Source organism: Odontesthes bonariensis, chromosome 15 (assembly GCF_027942865.1).
Source record: "Odontesthes bonariensis isolate fOdoBon6 chromosome 15, fOdoBon6.hap1, whole genome shotgun sequence".
Taxonomy (NCBI): domain Eukaryota; kingdom Metazoa; phylum Chordata; class Actinopteri; order Atheriniformes; family Atherinopsidae; genus Odontesthes; species Odontesthes bonariensis.
Window position 1 is genome coordinate 23,394,222 of NC_134520.1, and position 14,880 is coordinate 23,409,101.

Sequence of the window (14,880 nt, forward strand, 5' to 3'; positions counted from 1 at the left end):
CCTTTATATTTCCCCCCTCTCTCACCTTTCAACACCCGTATTTCTCATCTCCATCAACCTCCCCAATTGTGTGGAGTTGGGGAGCAGAGCCCGGGTGGGTAAAAATCTCAGAAAACAGCAAGTTTATGACATTGTCCTTGAGAAACAAATTTCCAATGTACAGATATGAAAACTATGATTAAGGGGGGAGGGCAGTATCTTGGCAAGGAGAAAGGGACTGACGGGGCAGCTTTTTCTTTCTTGCTGAAATAAATTGCTTCTGTCAACTTAGTGCTCCCTTTTATAAGAGAACCAGGTAAAACGTTAGCATAAGTGAACATGACAAGAGACAAGAGTTATTTTTGTCAAATATCAGCCTCTGCTTGTTTTTTAAAGAAAGAAATGGATTAAAGCAGCAATCCGGACCTTGCTAAATGACATTTTCTCATCAACTGGTACACATCCTTAATATTATTTTCCTTTAGTAGAACAGAATGGTTTGCCAAAATGCACATACATATTTGTCCATGATGAAATAAAGTCAGACTTAGACACAACATTTAATAAATTAGAGGTGTTAAAAATGTCTGCTTTGTTAATGCTTTGGACAAGATGAGTTGTTTTAATGGAGGAAACTTGAAGAAGAGGAATTTCCTACATTGGTGTTGCACAAAGTAAAGTTTTGCCTACTTTAGCAAGTTTCCATGTTAGAGTTTTATCTCAAAATCAAGAATTCTCAGATATTTAAATAACAGTATTTAGTTACCTTTTGCAAAGACAGCATTTCCATGCAGTAGGAGAACATGTGGCACTACCATTGCTAAATATGAATAAAAAGAAGAAAAAAAAGATATACATTTTAAAAAAAAAAGAAAAAAGACAGCTTTCAATCAGACCAACTTCTTTCTCTTAAGCAACTAAGGACCACAACTTTTACATCTTTCTAAAGAATTCCAGGCTTCGGTGTCACCCAGTGCCAAAAATGAGAGCTACTTCAGCAAGTTGGACCTGCTGTCAAATACCCTCGCCTAAATTCAAACACACAGAGACACTTTTCACAAATAGAGCTATCTGCATCTCCACTTGGCAAAATCACGGAGGAAAAATTCAGCCCTCACACCTGGTAATCATTAAGGAAATGAGAGACAGAAGAGGTTAAAACGCTGTGATGGGGGAAAAGAAAAGAAATTCACACTTCTGCGCTGGGACTTGCTAATGTCTCTGACCCCTCCACGCATAAACAGTTTAATTAACATGTATACATAACTTTCACTTTAACTGCTCATGGCATGTCAAATCAAAGTGTCTGTCAAAGCTGTGAAATAGAGAGTTGATACTTTGCAGGTCCTCAGTTCAAATCCACCTCTCTGTAACTGCTCCAGCTGGCCTTAGAAGCTGGCAGGAAGACTTGAGGGCAGAGAGATATGCAGGTACACAGGCAGCCTGCCATTCTGTCAGTGTTGAAGAAGTAAACACCTCCCAATAAAAACTTTGCAACTCCCCTTTCTGTTTAAGATGTGCAGTATAGATTGTCTCACTGTAAAGCAAAATACAAACCAAACATAGTTCTTAGTGAATTCCAACAGGTTTTTTAAAATCTGGGTGGTACTGACATCAATAGACTTGAGATACAATTTCCAAATAAGTAAGTGTTGCTTTTGGTATTCATCTACATCCAGGCAAAAATGATCCACTTATCTCCATACTCTGTAGTTGCATTTACATCAATTAATCCACTGAAATTTAGTAACTAAAAGAACAACTCCGGTCAAATTTCTTCTTTGGTGGTGTCTAATTTGAGTGCCAAGTTTTATTTCTTATAACATCTAAACTGAAGAAGTTATATTCCCCCTATTCAGATGTGCTCACCACAACACACCACTCTGTGAACACTTGTGAGGGTGGGGCCAACATTTTCTTCCTGTTTCCACCCTATTGTACATTATTAAGGAAAGTGGATAAGTTATTCTTTGAGATGACCTATTAGGATTCCCTGTTTCTCAACCTTACGCACATTCATTCACTTGGGCTGTCAAATTGAGAAGGGGACCCCCAAGCCAGAATGCCTCAACGGGGTATATAGCTACAGAGAGCTACAGAGAAATACTGAGAGTACACACACATACACACACAGAAAGACACACTGAGGCCAGGAGCAACACCAGTGCTGGCGTGTGATGGCTCAGGAGAGGAGGGAGAGTTATTAGCTTAGCCCTGAACCACCTACTTAATATAGGGGCCGGCGGTGATCGCTAACAGAGCCTGGCAGAGGTGACAGCTTTTGGCCCTGCTTGAGGAAATCCAATTGAAAAGCAGCCAAGGGGAACAACAAGCCCGAAACAGATGTTGCTCGCTACCACTGGTGCAACTTGGGTACACACAAGCCAGCGGCAAACAAACCGCGATGGCACAGCTGACACACAAACATACACACAGTGGACACAGAGGGTACAGCACACACATTTATTACAAAGCCACCGAAATCTGTACAAAGCTGCACAATATAGAAAAAGCAGCACAGACACAAATATGCACATGTTGATTTTTGTTGTTTCTTCCATTTTCTGCAATGCATTTTTTTATTGTTATTTATTTATTATTTATCCGTTTTCCATCTGCGCTGTGTATCTCTGTTTTTTAACCCACTTTTCACGTGTTATTTAGTATCTTGTACATCTACTAGAACACATACTAGTCATTCCAGATTGAACATTGAACATTAAACTTTATCAATAAAACTTTATTTTTTTTCATGCTAGCTCACAAACAGTAAGGAGATAACTTAAAAAAGTGGGAAAAAAATAGAAAAATACAAGTCCAAAACAAAATCTTTATCCCAGAAGAAAAGACTACCCAACCAGTCATCCATCAATCGCTCCTTATTTTTTAACAACTCTTGTAAGGAATCTCGATGGAAACGCAACACGCAGGCCCTCAAATCATCACAGCCCCTTCCTCCAATATTAATTGAGTTTGGCAAGGCCGGCCATCCATTAGTCATAATAACATTCATTTATTTTTTTCAATCACCGCTACTGCAAAAGAGCGAGGAAGACAGGGGGAGGAGAGAACACCACAGAGGGAGACGGGGGGAAAATGGGCCAAAATCAATTGTGACATATCTTTATTACCAGTCGATGACAAATGACGACACATTTGCCATTGCTCTGACATTGTGTCAGTGTGTGTCATATCGATTTTACATCAGATGAACAAATGTTATTGATGAAGTGCCCAAGAAATAGATGAGCACTCTATTTTACTTGTTTTAACGTTGAAATAAACCAGAATGACAGAGAATGAAGGTGGTGGGCTTTTGGAGAAGATTTTTCTTTGAAATGAACTTAATTTTGAGGCATTTACACAAATCTAGCCTGTTGCGAGACCATTGACAGCTGGTAACTGCATTCTGAACCTCATCACACTGCACACATGTGGTAGTGTAAGAGGGGAGTGGTGAAGAGAGCAAGAGAAAAAGAGTGAACTGTAAACAAACTAGCTTTTAAACAAGACAATTTAGGGTTGCGTATCTGAGGCGCCAAGAAAAACACAGCCATGGAAAACTGATACAAACTTTTAACACATGGGTCAGAGCAAGAGTCTTTGAACTGGTGAGAGAAAGCACAAAGCTGGTGCAGAGATCTGTTTAATTAAAAATACTTAGGTATCCGATGGGTTTTTCTGGGGCACCCTCTTGTCAAATTCTATGTGAGCATGCTGTCAATCTTCCAGTGTTTTCTAATTGCATAGTTTTCCTCTGACTGAGAGGAAAAATGTTTAAGGAGAACAAGTTCTGAGGAACTGCAGCTTGTGATGAGGGTGGTTTAGAAAAAATGAACACATGGACACACATGCTATATGTATGCTTGAATTGTGTATACACAGACACTCGTATGTACAGTAAATGTGTAGATGTGCAAAATCACACGCAAATTTAGGACTACAAATGCCCGACTAATGTGATGCTCAATTTGTTAGAATGTTATCTGGCATTACAATGCTATAGTATATTCTTTATGACAATACTTTGAGTGGTCAGCTTGACTGGGAAAGCTATCTATGTTCAGTCCATTTACCATTTCCAATCTAATCTCAAAATTAAAATTGGTTTCATAAGCAACACAAAAAGTGGTCACACCAGGTCAAAACTGCTTCAGAAAGTGCTCTATTACTATCTGCTTTATTATCGGTGCCTTGTGTTAACTACAGATTTACCTTCACAATTTTACACAAAGCTACTCAAGTATACAGTAGATGGAAAACAATAAAAATTTCCCAAACTGATAGAGTTCAAAGTATGGGTTGCAACAAAGATATTCTCTACCATTAAACATGTTACTCACAGAGTACAGCATGCACTAGATATATTTGCATAACATGTAACTTAAAATTGGCTATTAGCACCCTGAATCATTAACCAGTGTGCATTGTTAATGAGCATGTGTATTTTTAATTTCACAGTGCAAAGGAAAGCAAAATGTCTGTGAATACCCAAACACTGTACACTGCCACAACAATTAGTTTAGCATCAAAACTGTACGAAAGTGACTGTCCTAAGAAAGTTTAAATCACAAGGAAGTGAAAACAAATTAACAGAAAGCTGCTACTTATAGGACTTACAGTACTACTTACAATGTGTTTTTCACCTAACAAGCAGGTACGTTACTGGGGCGCCAGTCATCTGCCGCTATCTCTTGATACCAACCTACTACAGACACTGGATTCTCAGCACACAAACATTAATTGTGCTCTTAAGCAAGCAGATTTTAGCCAAAGTGTCACAGTGCCTTATAGTACCGATGACCAAAAAGATTCAAAATAAAAAGTTTGAACAAGCTGCTTTTGGCTACATAACAGGAAAACATGACTCCAGGTAAATGTGATGTGATCTGTGATAAAGATAAAGGTGAGAGATAAAAAAAAAAAAGTTAGAGAGAGACGGAGAACATATTTGCTTTTTTAGTTGTGTAAATTGTCAAAAACTACATTGCTATATCGTTGTATTGTACATGTAGCGCACCTATTTTTAACATTTCTTCCTAAAATTTGCACAATTTGAAAAAGGATCTGAAGCAACCTCACGTCTTTTTCCCCCCTGTGTATTTGGAGCTCCATAACCCGCGTCTGTCTCTCTCTTTATTCATGTATTTGTCTGTGTGTGAACGCGCCTGCACGTGTGCTGCTGCACCACCATGGCAAACGGGGTGTATCCATCATGATAAACCGGCGGACTCGGTGACTGTCACATGCAATCACACTTCACTACGGTTCGCAGGACTTCAAAGTGAAAATGAATGGTAGTTCATCGACATGAAGACTTCATATATCTTCGTTTTTTTTCCCCTATCCTCTCTCTTTTTATGGAAGAGACTTGTGTCTTTTTCCTCAGCCCTCTGTTGTTCAGGGGATTATTGTTTTGTCAGTGTCTGAAATGCACAGAGAGACACCTGGATTTTGAGAGAAGAAATGCGTAACATCCAACGTTTTTATCTGGGAATTTAAGCTGGTAAGCATTTTCAACTGAAGATTAAAAAAAAAGAATAAAATCGCATTTACATAACTTTATGATGAATAGAATATAAGTGTAAAATCTGTGATGTACTTGAAGCTATATGGAGAATCAAAAGAAAAATGTATCAGGAAGCCATGATACAATCAGCTTTTCAAGTTATTTTGTCTGGTTTTGACAAATAATTTCCCTTCTTAAAGAAAAAAAAAACTGAAAAAAAACTGATATGGGCATCGTTGTGCAGTTTTATAAAAAAATTAAGTTATGGCCGTCTCCTAATATGAAACAGGCTTTTCTGAGTATCTGAGCTGAATTTGGCTGACTGTGATATTGAATAACTTGGTTTGAAAAGCAGGAAACCAAAACGAATAAACTGACAGGCAGAATAATAAAGCAAATACAGTCAAACGCGGCAGAAAACTGCATAGAATTTAAAGTGAGGAGCCAAGCAGGACTAGTTTCACAAAGGAAGTGCTTTGATGAGATATTAACTAAATACGTACATAGAAGCTTAAAATATTCAAACAAAAACTCTTTTCAGTATTAAGTAAGGCCAGTTTGTTTAGATATTTTCAACTGTAAGTAATTTAGCATCAAAATAAGAACCTTCGCTGCAATTTAACTCGTTATAATAATAAAAAAGATATTTCCACAGCACAAAGTTGAACTGAATACACTCAGTGTTCAATGTGATAATGAAACTTGTAACCACTAAAAAAAAATCCAATGAGGCATCATAAAGAAAATACTGTAGCTTCTTGCAATGCTGGCAAGGCTTTCCTTTAATCTTGTAATGACTCTGAGTTGACACCGTGCTTTTAAAAACTGTGAAGATCAGGCTACAGGTCTCCCTGCCTCTCCCCGTCTCTTCTCGCTCTGGCCCAAGCTCTGCTCTCGCTCTCCAAGCTGTTTGATTGGCACATGCTTTCACTTAATGAGGGATAATTACTAAGGAAAACAAGTGGGAGACCACATCTGCGCAGTGTAAAAGAAGTCCAGGCCTGGTGCAATCTGTCAGACAGTGCTTTCAGGTTGTGTGTGTGTGAACGCTTTACCCACCATCACTGGCCTCTCAGTCCAACACAAACCCTCCAGGACCTCCTCCTCCCTGCCCCCGACGAGAAGCAGATTAATAGGAATCAGCATGTGGCTGTAAACACTCAGCGGGAAGAGTGCATATCTGTGTGCGTTGACATGCATAGGAAATGACCCAGGGTATCTGTTGAGGGCTGGCCAGGGGCCACAGCAGGAAGGGCAAGAGGCCAGTAGGGACAATCAACATCAACATCCCAATCAGTGTCCTGCTGCAAGAGCTGTTGTTCTCCAGCTCCTATCGCCACTGTTTTGTTTACTTTCACACAATGCTTTACTGTAACGGTTGTAAAATGCACAGGTAGCCGCCCTCCTTCCCAGACACCTCGACACACTGCCAATAAATCATCTCTGCGTGGGATATACTAAGTGTTAAATGGTCTCCTAATGGCTTGTCCATGATTACAGGTTGTTGTCTTAATTACTGCTAACAACATAAATCAAACTTTTAAAAAGGGGCCTTGTCATATCTTAGTAATGAAATTTAAAAGTATTGAATTTCCGTACGTATATTGATTAAAAGGAAGAAAAAAAACAAAAGTGAGATAATTCACACAGTCAATCACCAATTATAAAACCTGTCTATATGTATGGATATATACATATATATTTATGTATGTATGTATGTATGTATATCTATATATATATATTTATACAACAAAAAAAAACTGCTGTATGCTGTCATTATTGTAAAATGATGTAACTGAAACGGACAGCTTGACTGAGCCTATATTAAATTATGAAACTAATTTAACTTTTCAAATGAATCAAATAAGTAGCCATATGATTAAAAAATATTTTGAAGATGTAGATCATTTAATTTCTCTTCAATTTTTATGGAGTAGATTAACAGAAAAAAACATGGTAAAATGGAATTTTACAGAAATATTTTTAATGAAGAAAGTGAGAGCAGTGGTTATTGCTGTTGTTGAAGTTAATGCAGCAAAAAGAGAACTGTTCACATGTAAATTGGAACCGATATTTGACAGCCTTTTAACCTTCCTGCACCCTCGCACCCTTCAACACAAAAATCCCAGCATCTCCTTACCACCCAGCCACTAAAAGAAAAACAACGTTTTGCTTTCTTGCCCTGTGTTGACCCAGTTCTCACTAATAACCCACAAAGTATACATCAAAGCCGGGCAAATCTACAGATCTGTGGCAACGTGGCAGCGTAAGGAAAACCAGGTCTATCCCTAACCTAGTCACCCCAAGCCAACACTGATATGGTTGTTTGAATCTGTGTGAAGTTGTGTGTGTGCGTGTGTGTGTGTGTGTGTGTGTGTGTGTATGTGTGCACATATGCCAAGTGGTGTCAGGCAATACAAAAGGCAAGGCGGTGAACTTATAAATAGAACGGTCATTGTTTCAACGTGGGTAATTTAAAGTGTCGGAGTTGTTCCTGACACTGTCGGCTGTGTGGGTCTGATGAGGGGGAGGAGGGGTCGTGGGCGAGTAAAGTCATGAAGTTGGAAGTCAGCTGATGGGTTAACATGCAAGCCGACCTGCATACATACGCACACATGAATGAAATCGCAGACAAACACATCACTAATGGCATCAAAGCATGAATAAAAATACAAACTCAGATATGCATTAAGCAAGCAAGTGATAATAATCACACTCTCATTTTCTAACACAAACGCATAAGTGCACACATACAGGTACGGTTTGGCAGGGGCAGAGGACATGGTTTGCTTTCTTATGACACAGTCTATTACCAAATTGAGCTGGCAGGTTAATTCTAAGGCAAATAAATGCCAGCAGGTTTAACACAGGGAGAGGTCTTCAGGGTGGCGGCGAGAGCAATGACAGGAATTCTCTCGCCTCTACTGACAGGATGCCTATTATTCCCAGTGCTTTATTTTCCTAGGCCAGTTTTCTAAAACTGATCTCTCCAATAGCATTTCATTCCCACCTAAAGGAAAAAAAAAAAAAAAAAAACAGTCTCTCTTCATCTAAATTGCCTCAGCTGCAAGCTCGCTTTTGCCTGTCTGTCTCTTCACTCCTAGACTTAATATTTACATTATAAGAGATTAAAACTTCATGTTTTTTAAAGGCTCTTCAACATTTCAGTTCATTTCAAAGTGTACTTCGCTGACCACTTTGACAGGGAATCTTCTGTAAAAAAACCAAACTAAAAAAAAATCTTGCTGCTCATATTCTGAATTAAGCCTTTGTTTAAAAAAAAAAAAAAAAAAAAGCAGGTCCTTTCAAGCAGGTCAATAAACAGCATTAAGAGATTTTGAACACAGCTCCAATTTTAATGCTTTAAAAAAAAAAAAGAAAAGATGAAAAGAGACAACAGGGGGAAAATGAATACAAGCAGAGACAAAACACACTATAAATATACTACTTAAAACAGCTGTGCAACATTCTCATTATAAGTGCCATTTCCGAGTAGAGTGGTGGGAGTCGGCGCTGACCTTGGTATCACGTTTGAATATTGTTTTAATGTTGAGCCTGGTAATTGAGGATGCAATGCAAACAGTGGACTCCTTTTCAAAGGGAAAGTTATCTTCCCGGGCAGTGAGAAAAAAAAACAATCGTGTCGTTTATCTGTTTGTTTGTTTTTTTCTAACTCCACCTCATAATTATCCAAGACTCCAATTAAAATATGGATTTAAAAATAAATCTACATGATTTCACCGATGACTACACTTGCTTGAAATTTTCTTCATCCTTCCATTTCATTTTTTTACATATTCTAAAATATTTAAAAATCTTTTGACTGTTTTTATTTTTTATTTCTTCCTACAATTTCTGTGTTGGTTTAGTGACAAAAAATAAAAAAAACAGAATTCACATTCTTTTACATGTAAAACATTCTCTAATTTCTCTATTAGTGAAAAAGCAATATATAGTTTGAATATATTGTGTCGTGTAACATAATAGGTAAATAACTCAATGACAGGGAAGTGGCTAAAATCTGCTTTACACCAGCATAATAATGAAAAGTGCATACTGTCCCAGTACATCCAATGAGTTCCACTGCACTACGAGAGACAGCGGCCGTTTTGCGTGTGATCTGAGATACCGCTGACAATGAATAAGGATGTCAGGGGAATACGGTTCCTGTTTGCTCAAACACTCCAAAATGAAAAACATTTCCCTCCATAATCTGACCAGTGAGAGGTTTGCCATGTGTGCATGTGTGTGCACGTGTGTGCAAGTATGTACACGGTGTGGGTAGGCAGCAGGAACTCGGTTACAACCAAAACTGGACTGATGTATGGTTTTCTGAAATTGAGCATTTAAATGCAGAATAACCTTTGCATCATGTGTGATCGTCTAAACGTGCTGAAATTAATCTAAATAACATTCAATGCCACCTAAACTACACATGGTAGCACATGCCAGAGAATATCAATCAAAACGAAATTGTAGTCTGTTAAAAAGATTTGGATGATGTGTTATTGAAAATTAATTAACCCAACTGCTACAAAATGCTGATGTAACTAATATTATATCATTAACACTAAATCTCTATTGAATATAACTATAGTTACATATTCAAATCTTTTTCTGAAATCTTTGGCTATATCTTCGGCACATTGCTCTCGTTTCTGAGCAATAAACAAAGCCCTCTAAAGAAAATACTAAATCCTAGCAAAATAGCAGCTGCATGCCGATTTGGGTTTACAGTCACAGCAAGATACATCAGGAATTAACAAGGGAGGGGAACCGGGAAAGGAAAGATATGTCTTCGAATGATCGGGGTGGTGCACGTCCAGATGAGTGAACTGGCGCTGCCTGCCTGCGAAACCGGATCCGGGTTCTGCTGTTTTGGTTTCTTCTGCCAAATGAGAAATGAAATAACTTCTAACCTCCAACTTTGTGTGCAGCACACTGAGGGCAGTGGTGGCAAATAATCTCTCCCTCTCTCACACACACACAAACGCACATGCTGACGATACTTATGAGGGCTTTACATGAATACGTGACAGCTCCCTGTAAGATTGGAAGTACGGGATCTCACATGGAAACACAAACCTATCATTATTTTTTTTAGAGGTTTTTGGCCAATGCAAAACACATTGAGACAGCAGCAGCAAACTTTTTCAACCTAACAAAGTTTTCACTCTTGCATAGCAGCTAAAGGCATAAAAACCCACATTTGAGCGCTTCATAAAAAACCATTACGCTACATTTAGAGATGTTACGCTACTTTCACCGGTGGAAAAAAAAGATTCGTCAGATTTGGAAACATTTTTGAGTTGAGGTATATCATAATCTTTCGTGTGTGTGTGTGTGTGTGTGTGAGAGAGTGAGAGAATCTCTACCTATGTTATCAACTATTACCTACTTACTGATTACATACTTGAAATACCTAAGCACGATCAAATATCAAGTAAAAAAAACAAGCTGCCATTTCTAGTTAGCCAAACAAAGCAAAATATAGCTCTGTTTGAATATTTCATGTACAAATTAGTTAATTGTGTGCTGAGCTCCATATTTTAAACCGGTGAATATTTCATTCATTCCACAGTTAGAAAAATAAATAAGGTTGAAATGAAGATACATGTGAACTTATGAATGAAACGAGCTGTAAGTTACTCCTCTGATCTGACTGTGAAGCTAAAGTTGGTCAAGAGCTGTCTCATCATCACTATTATAAGCAGAAGTAAAACAACATTATGACAAAGAATGCAATGAATCAACGACAATATTACTTTTTTGTATATAAAATTAATTGATAATAGTAAAACAAAAAAGTGACCACAGGTTGTGAGCAGTGATCTCAGAGGTAGTTCACATAACCAACTGAAATACAATTCATAAAATACCAATTGACTGAAAGTACTATATCAGAACTTAACCTATCCATATGGGATGAAGGTATACTTCAGGGGTAAAACCACTGACGGTAGCAGTACAAATACAGTTTTGTAGTCAAAGAGCTCCTGAGATAAAGGGAAAAAGAAAAAAGAAAAACCTTATCTCACACAATCGCTTCACATGCTATAAAAGCATTGCTTACTCCCACAACAAATCTCCCATATGGCAAAAATCAATAGGTAGAGCAACACTCTATTGATCATATCTATATCTTGGATATAGTCAGATGTCCAATAGCCAGGAGTGTGCGTACGTGTGTGTGTTGATGTAAGTTTGGGGGATGATGCTTTCATTCCACTGCAAGCGATATTCCTTTTGAAGACTTAAGCTGCTTTAAAACTATTTATCAGGTGAAAAAGAAAAGAAAAAAAAATGAATAAAAGAATGAAAAATATATATCTTTTTGGCTCTTTAAATATCTCGAGTGAATCTGTGAATGAACTCGCCAATTTAAACAATTCAAATAATCTTATGGAACAGCAAACATGCGCTGATGTCATTCAACAGTGTTAAAGACATTTGTGCCCTTATCACGTAAAATGTCATGAATGCATTACTTCAAGGACGGACTTAATTCAAAAAATCATTCTAATATACAGTGATGGCATTCTTCAGAGAGACATGCAGTTTCTCTTTGTCTTTATAATGGATTTCTATTCTTCAGAGAAATCATAAATTTGACTTCTAAAGCTTTACTGAATGCCTGTGAAATCTCATTACCACTCACTAGTGTGTTATTTTTTTAAAGAAAATGATGTTATTCTCACATAGAAACTTTAATGTAACGTGAGTGATACGTGTAAATGAGATTCCCTCATTGATTTCTCTTTGGATTTGAACTTTAACAGCAAGGCACAGGGCTGCCCTCCACAGGACACAAGACAACATGACAGAAACACCGTCTTGAAAAATGCCTCCCCTGAAAAATTACCAAATGGACTAAACAGAAACTATATGCACTACCAACGACTGGCAGAGGACGATAGTTACCCAAACATTTTCTTTTGAACTTCCCAACTTCCTTCACCTCTTGAGTTTTTCCTCCGTCTCCTCCTTCCCCCCACCCCCAACGTGTCTCTGCACCTTAAAGTTATTGATAGTTTAAAGTTATGGGCTAATAATAAGATGGACACTGCATGGGCAGGAGCCTATTATACGGGGATAATAGATAGTGCAGGGGTTTTGAATGACATTGCCCAGAGATTAGATGACAGAGGGTGGAGGAATTTATGGTCTCTTTCTTTCTTTCTCTCTCATACACACACACACACACACACACACACACACACACACACACACACACGCTCGCACACACACGCAGAGTTCACTTCATACTATTTATCTCCAGCTGATAAGGGAGCAGATGAGGCATGTCTGTATTTATGGTGAGGATGTCCATAAAAAAAAATAAAAAAAAAACCTACAAGCTCAAAGCTAAAAGTTTGAATCTGCTCAAACTTTGTGCTGAACAACGCAAACTCAAAAGAATTCTTTTTGGATATTTTGACTGTAAACTCAGCATAGTGTTCCTCGTAAAGGTTACTGCATCTGTGAATGCTCGGTTTTGAGAAAATCCCAGATGGTGATGAGATGAAGCATGATGAGCAGCAAGCTATTGAAGAGAAAAGCAAAACCGGCCTTTGTGTCCTCTTGTTTGGTCAAAGGAAATCAGTGAACAGCTTACGTCAGTTTTGCGTAACAAAGACGAAGAGCGGCATAATGATGACGCAGGTATGGTACTTTCACATGAGCTGGCGGCACTTTTATGCCATGTTGGCAGTATGTTTGCTTATAACGGCCTGCTCAGGTAATGGGAGTAATAACAGTAACATTAGATACTTCAGACAGTCTTGTGAGGATGGAGGGGGGAGAAGAGGAGTGAGGAGGGCATCAGGGAGAGCTATGAAAAAGGCTTGTCAACATTATCTGTTTTATTGATTTCACAGTAAAAGCTTGCCACTTAAGCTTTATGTTGCTTTGGCTGGCCCCACTGAAAATACAAAACCTGCAAATAAAAAAAAAAACGTATCCTCAAAAACTTTCTATTAATTTATATATTGACTTATTTTATGTCTTGTCTACCAGGTTTTGCATGCATCATTCTTATGGTTAGACGCATTTCATCATCTTTATGAGTGCCCATTAGTGGGACCGTGTTTTACTCTACTCTCCCTGCCAGAATGATCAATGACAGTGAGGACGGCGAGGCTGTCTTCTACATGAGGATAGTGATGCATTCTAACACAGGTTCCAATCAACATATTAAGAGAACTATAAGAGAGGAAAAGGAGAAAATGACCTATGTTCTATCAAAACCAGCCAGGAGAGCTTTAAGTGATCTAGTTGTTTTATTTGATCTTTTTTTGTTGTTGTTGCAGGGCCTTACAACTTATCCACAAGTGAACAAATCTCTGTGATTTCATGTTGCTGGTGCATTAGTCAGACATCACAAAAGTCTTCATGACACAGACAAAATATCTTAGTCTTAGATGTTAAGACTTTTCACAGAATAACAATAAATAAATAAATAAGGAAATGGCACCCTCATGGAAAAGCCACTAAAGGAAACATTAAGAGATCAACACAATATAAAGAAACTGCAAACTTCTGTACAAAAATACCATGGGAATCTATTCATGAGTGAACATGATGTAGATAACAAATAAATAAATGTTAAAAACTGGCAGGCTGTCCAACATTGCCAACCTTTAAATCATGCCACTGGCTAAGAAACACACTTTGCTGCTCAGCTTTTAAATATTTACAATCAGAGATGTCTGACATTCTCCAGCTCTGTCACCCAAATTAAAGGTTACATTTCACTTAACATTTTTGCAAATCACAAATACTTCTAAGCTCAACATTGATGAATATCTGAAATAAGAACAAGATGTCCTTTTGGTGTCAGAGGGAACCTCCGGGGACCTTTCACTTTTAAATCCAGATTACAATCCCACTGACTACAGCAAGACAACCAAAGAGATGAGTTTCAATATTTGAGTTTGTCCAGAACCATTCAAACTAATCTCAACATTTTCCATCTCATATCATCAGGTTTCCCTGTAAAGGCTGCTCAGTTATTAATGCGTGCTATGATTACATCAAACCTTTTTGTAGTGTAACTGCTGGGAGCCAAGAAATTCAATCAGCCTTGAAAGCTTTGCTGTCTTTACACAAAGAAGTTTAGAAAATTCTTCATCACAGCCAATGAATGTTACCAATGTAAAAATATAAAAGAAGTACATTTCATTAAGCTTTGATCATTTTCTAATGTTTTTACTGGCAAATTGTATTTTTAAACATGTCAATGGCTTTGCTACAGAGCTAGTTGGTCAAATGATTATGAACTGTAGCGGCACAGGAGCAACAGGAGCAGCGGTTTATGAAGTTTGTAAACCAGCAAGGTATGAAACAACATAAAGGCTTTTTTCTTATTATTTTCAATGAATTGGATCTGATTG

The 14,880-nt window shown here is 37.9% G+C and overlaps 1 protein-coding gene across 3 annotated transcripts in view; it reads right to left on the minus strand.

The window, feature by feature from the left end:
• LOC142400569 (adhesion G protein-coupled receptor D2) overlaps positions 1 to 14,880 on the minus strand; it is a 93,417-nt gene that overhangs the window by 56,073 nt on the left and 22,464 nt on the right. The window contains exon 21 of one of the 3 annotated variants that reach the window (XM_075485568.1): positions 10,127 to 10,376. The exons of the other annotated variants lie outside the window; for them this stretch is intronic. Within the exon in view, the coding sequence (XP_075341683.1) occupies positions 10,248 to 10,376 (129 nt within the window). The 3' untranslated portion in view covers positions 10,127 to 10,247. Of the gene's footprint in view, positions 1 to 10,126; positions 10,377 to 14,880 lie in introns of those variants that run through there. 3 annotated transcript variants of the gene reach the window in all.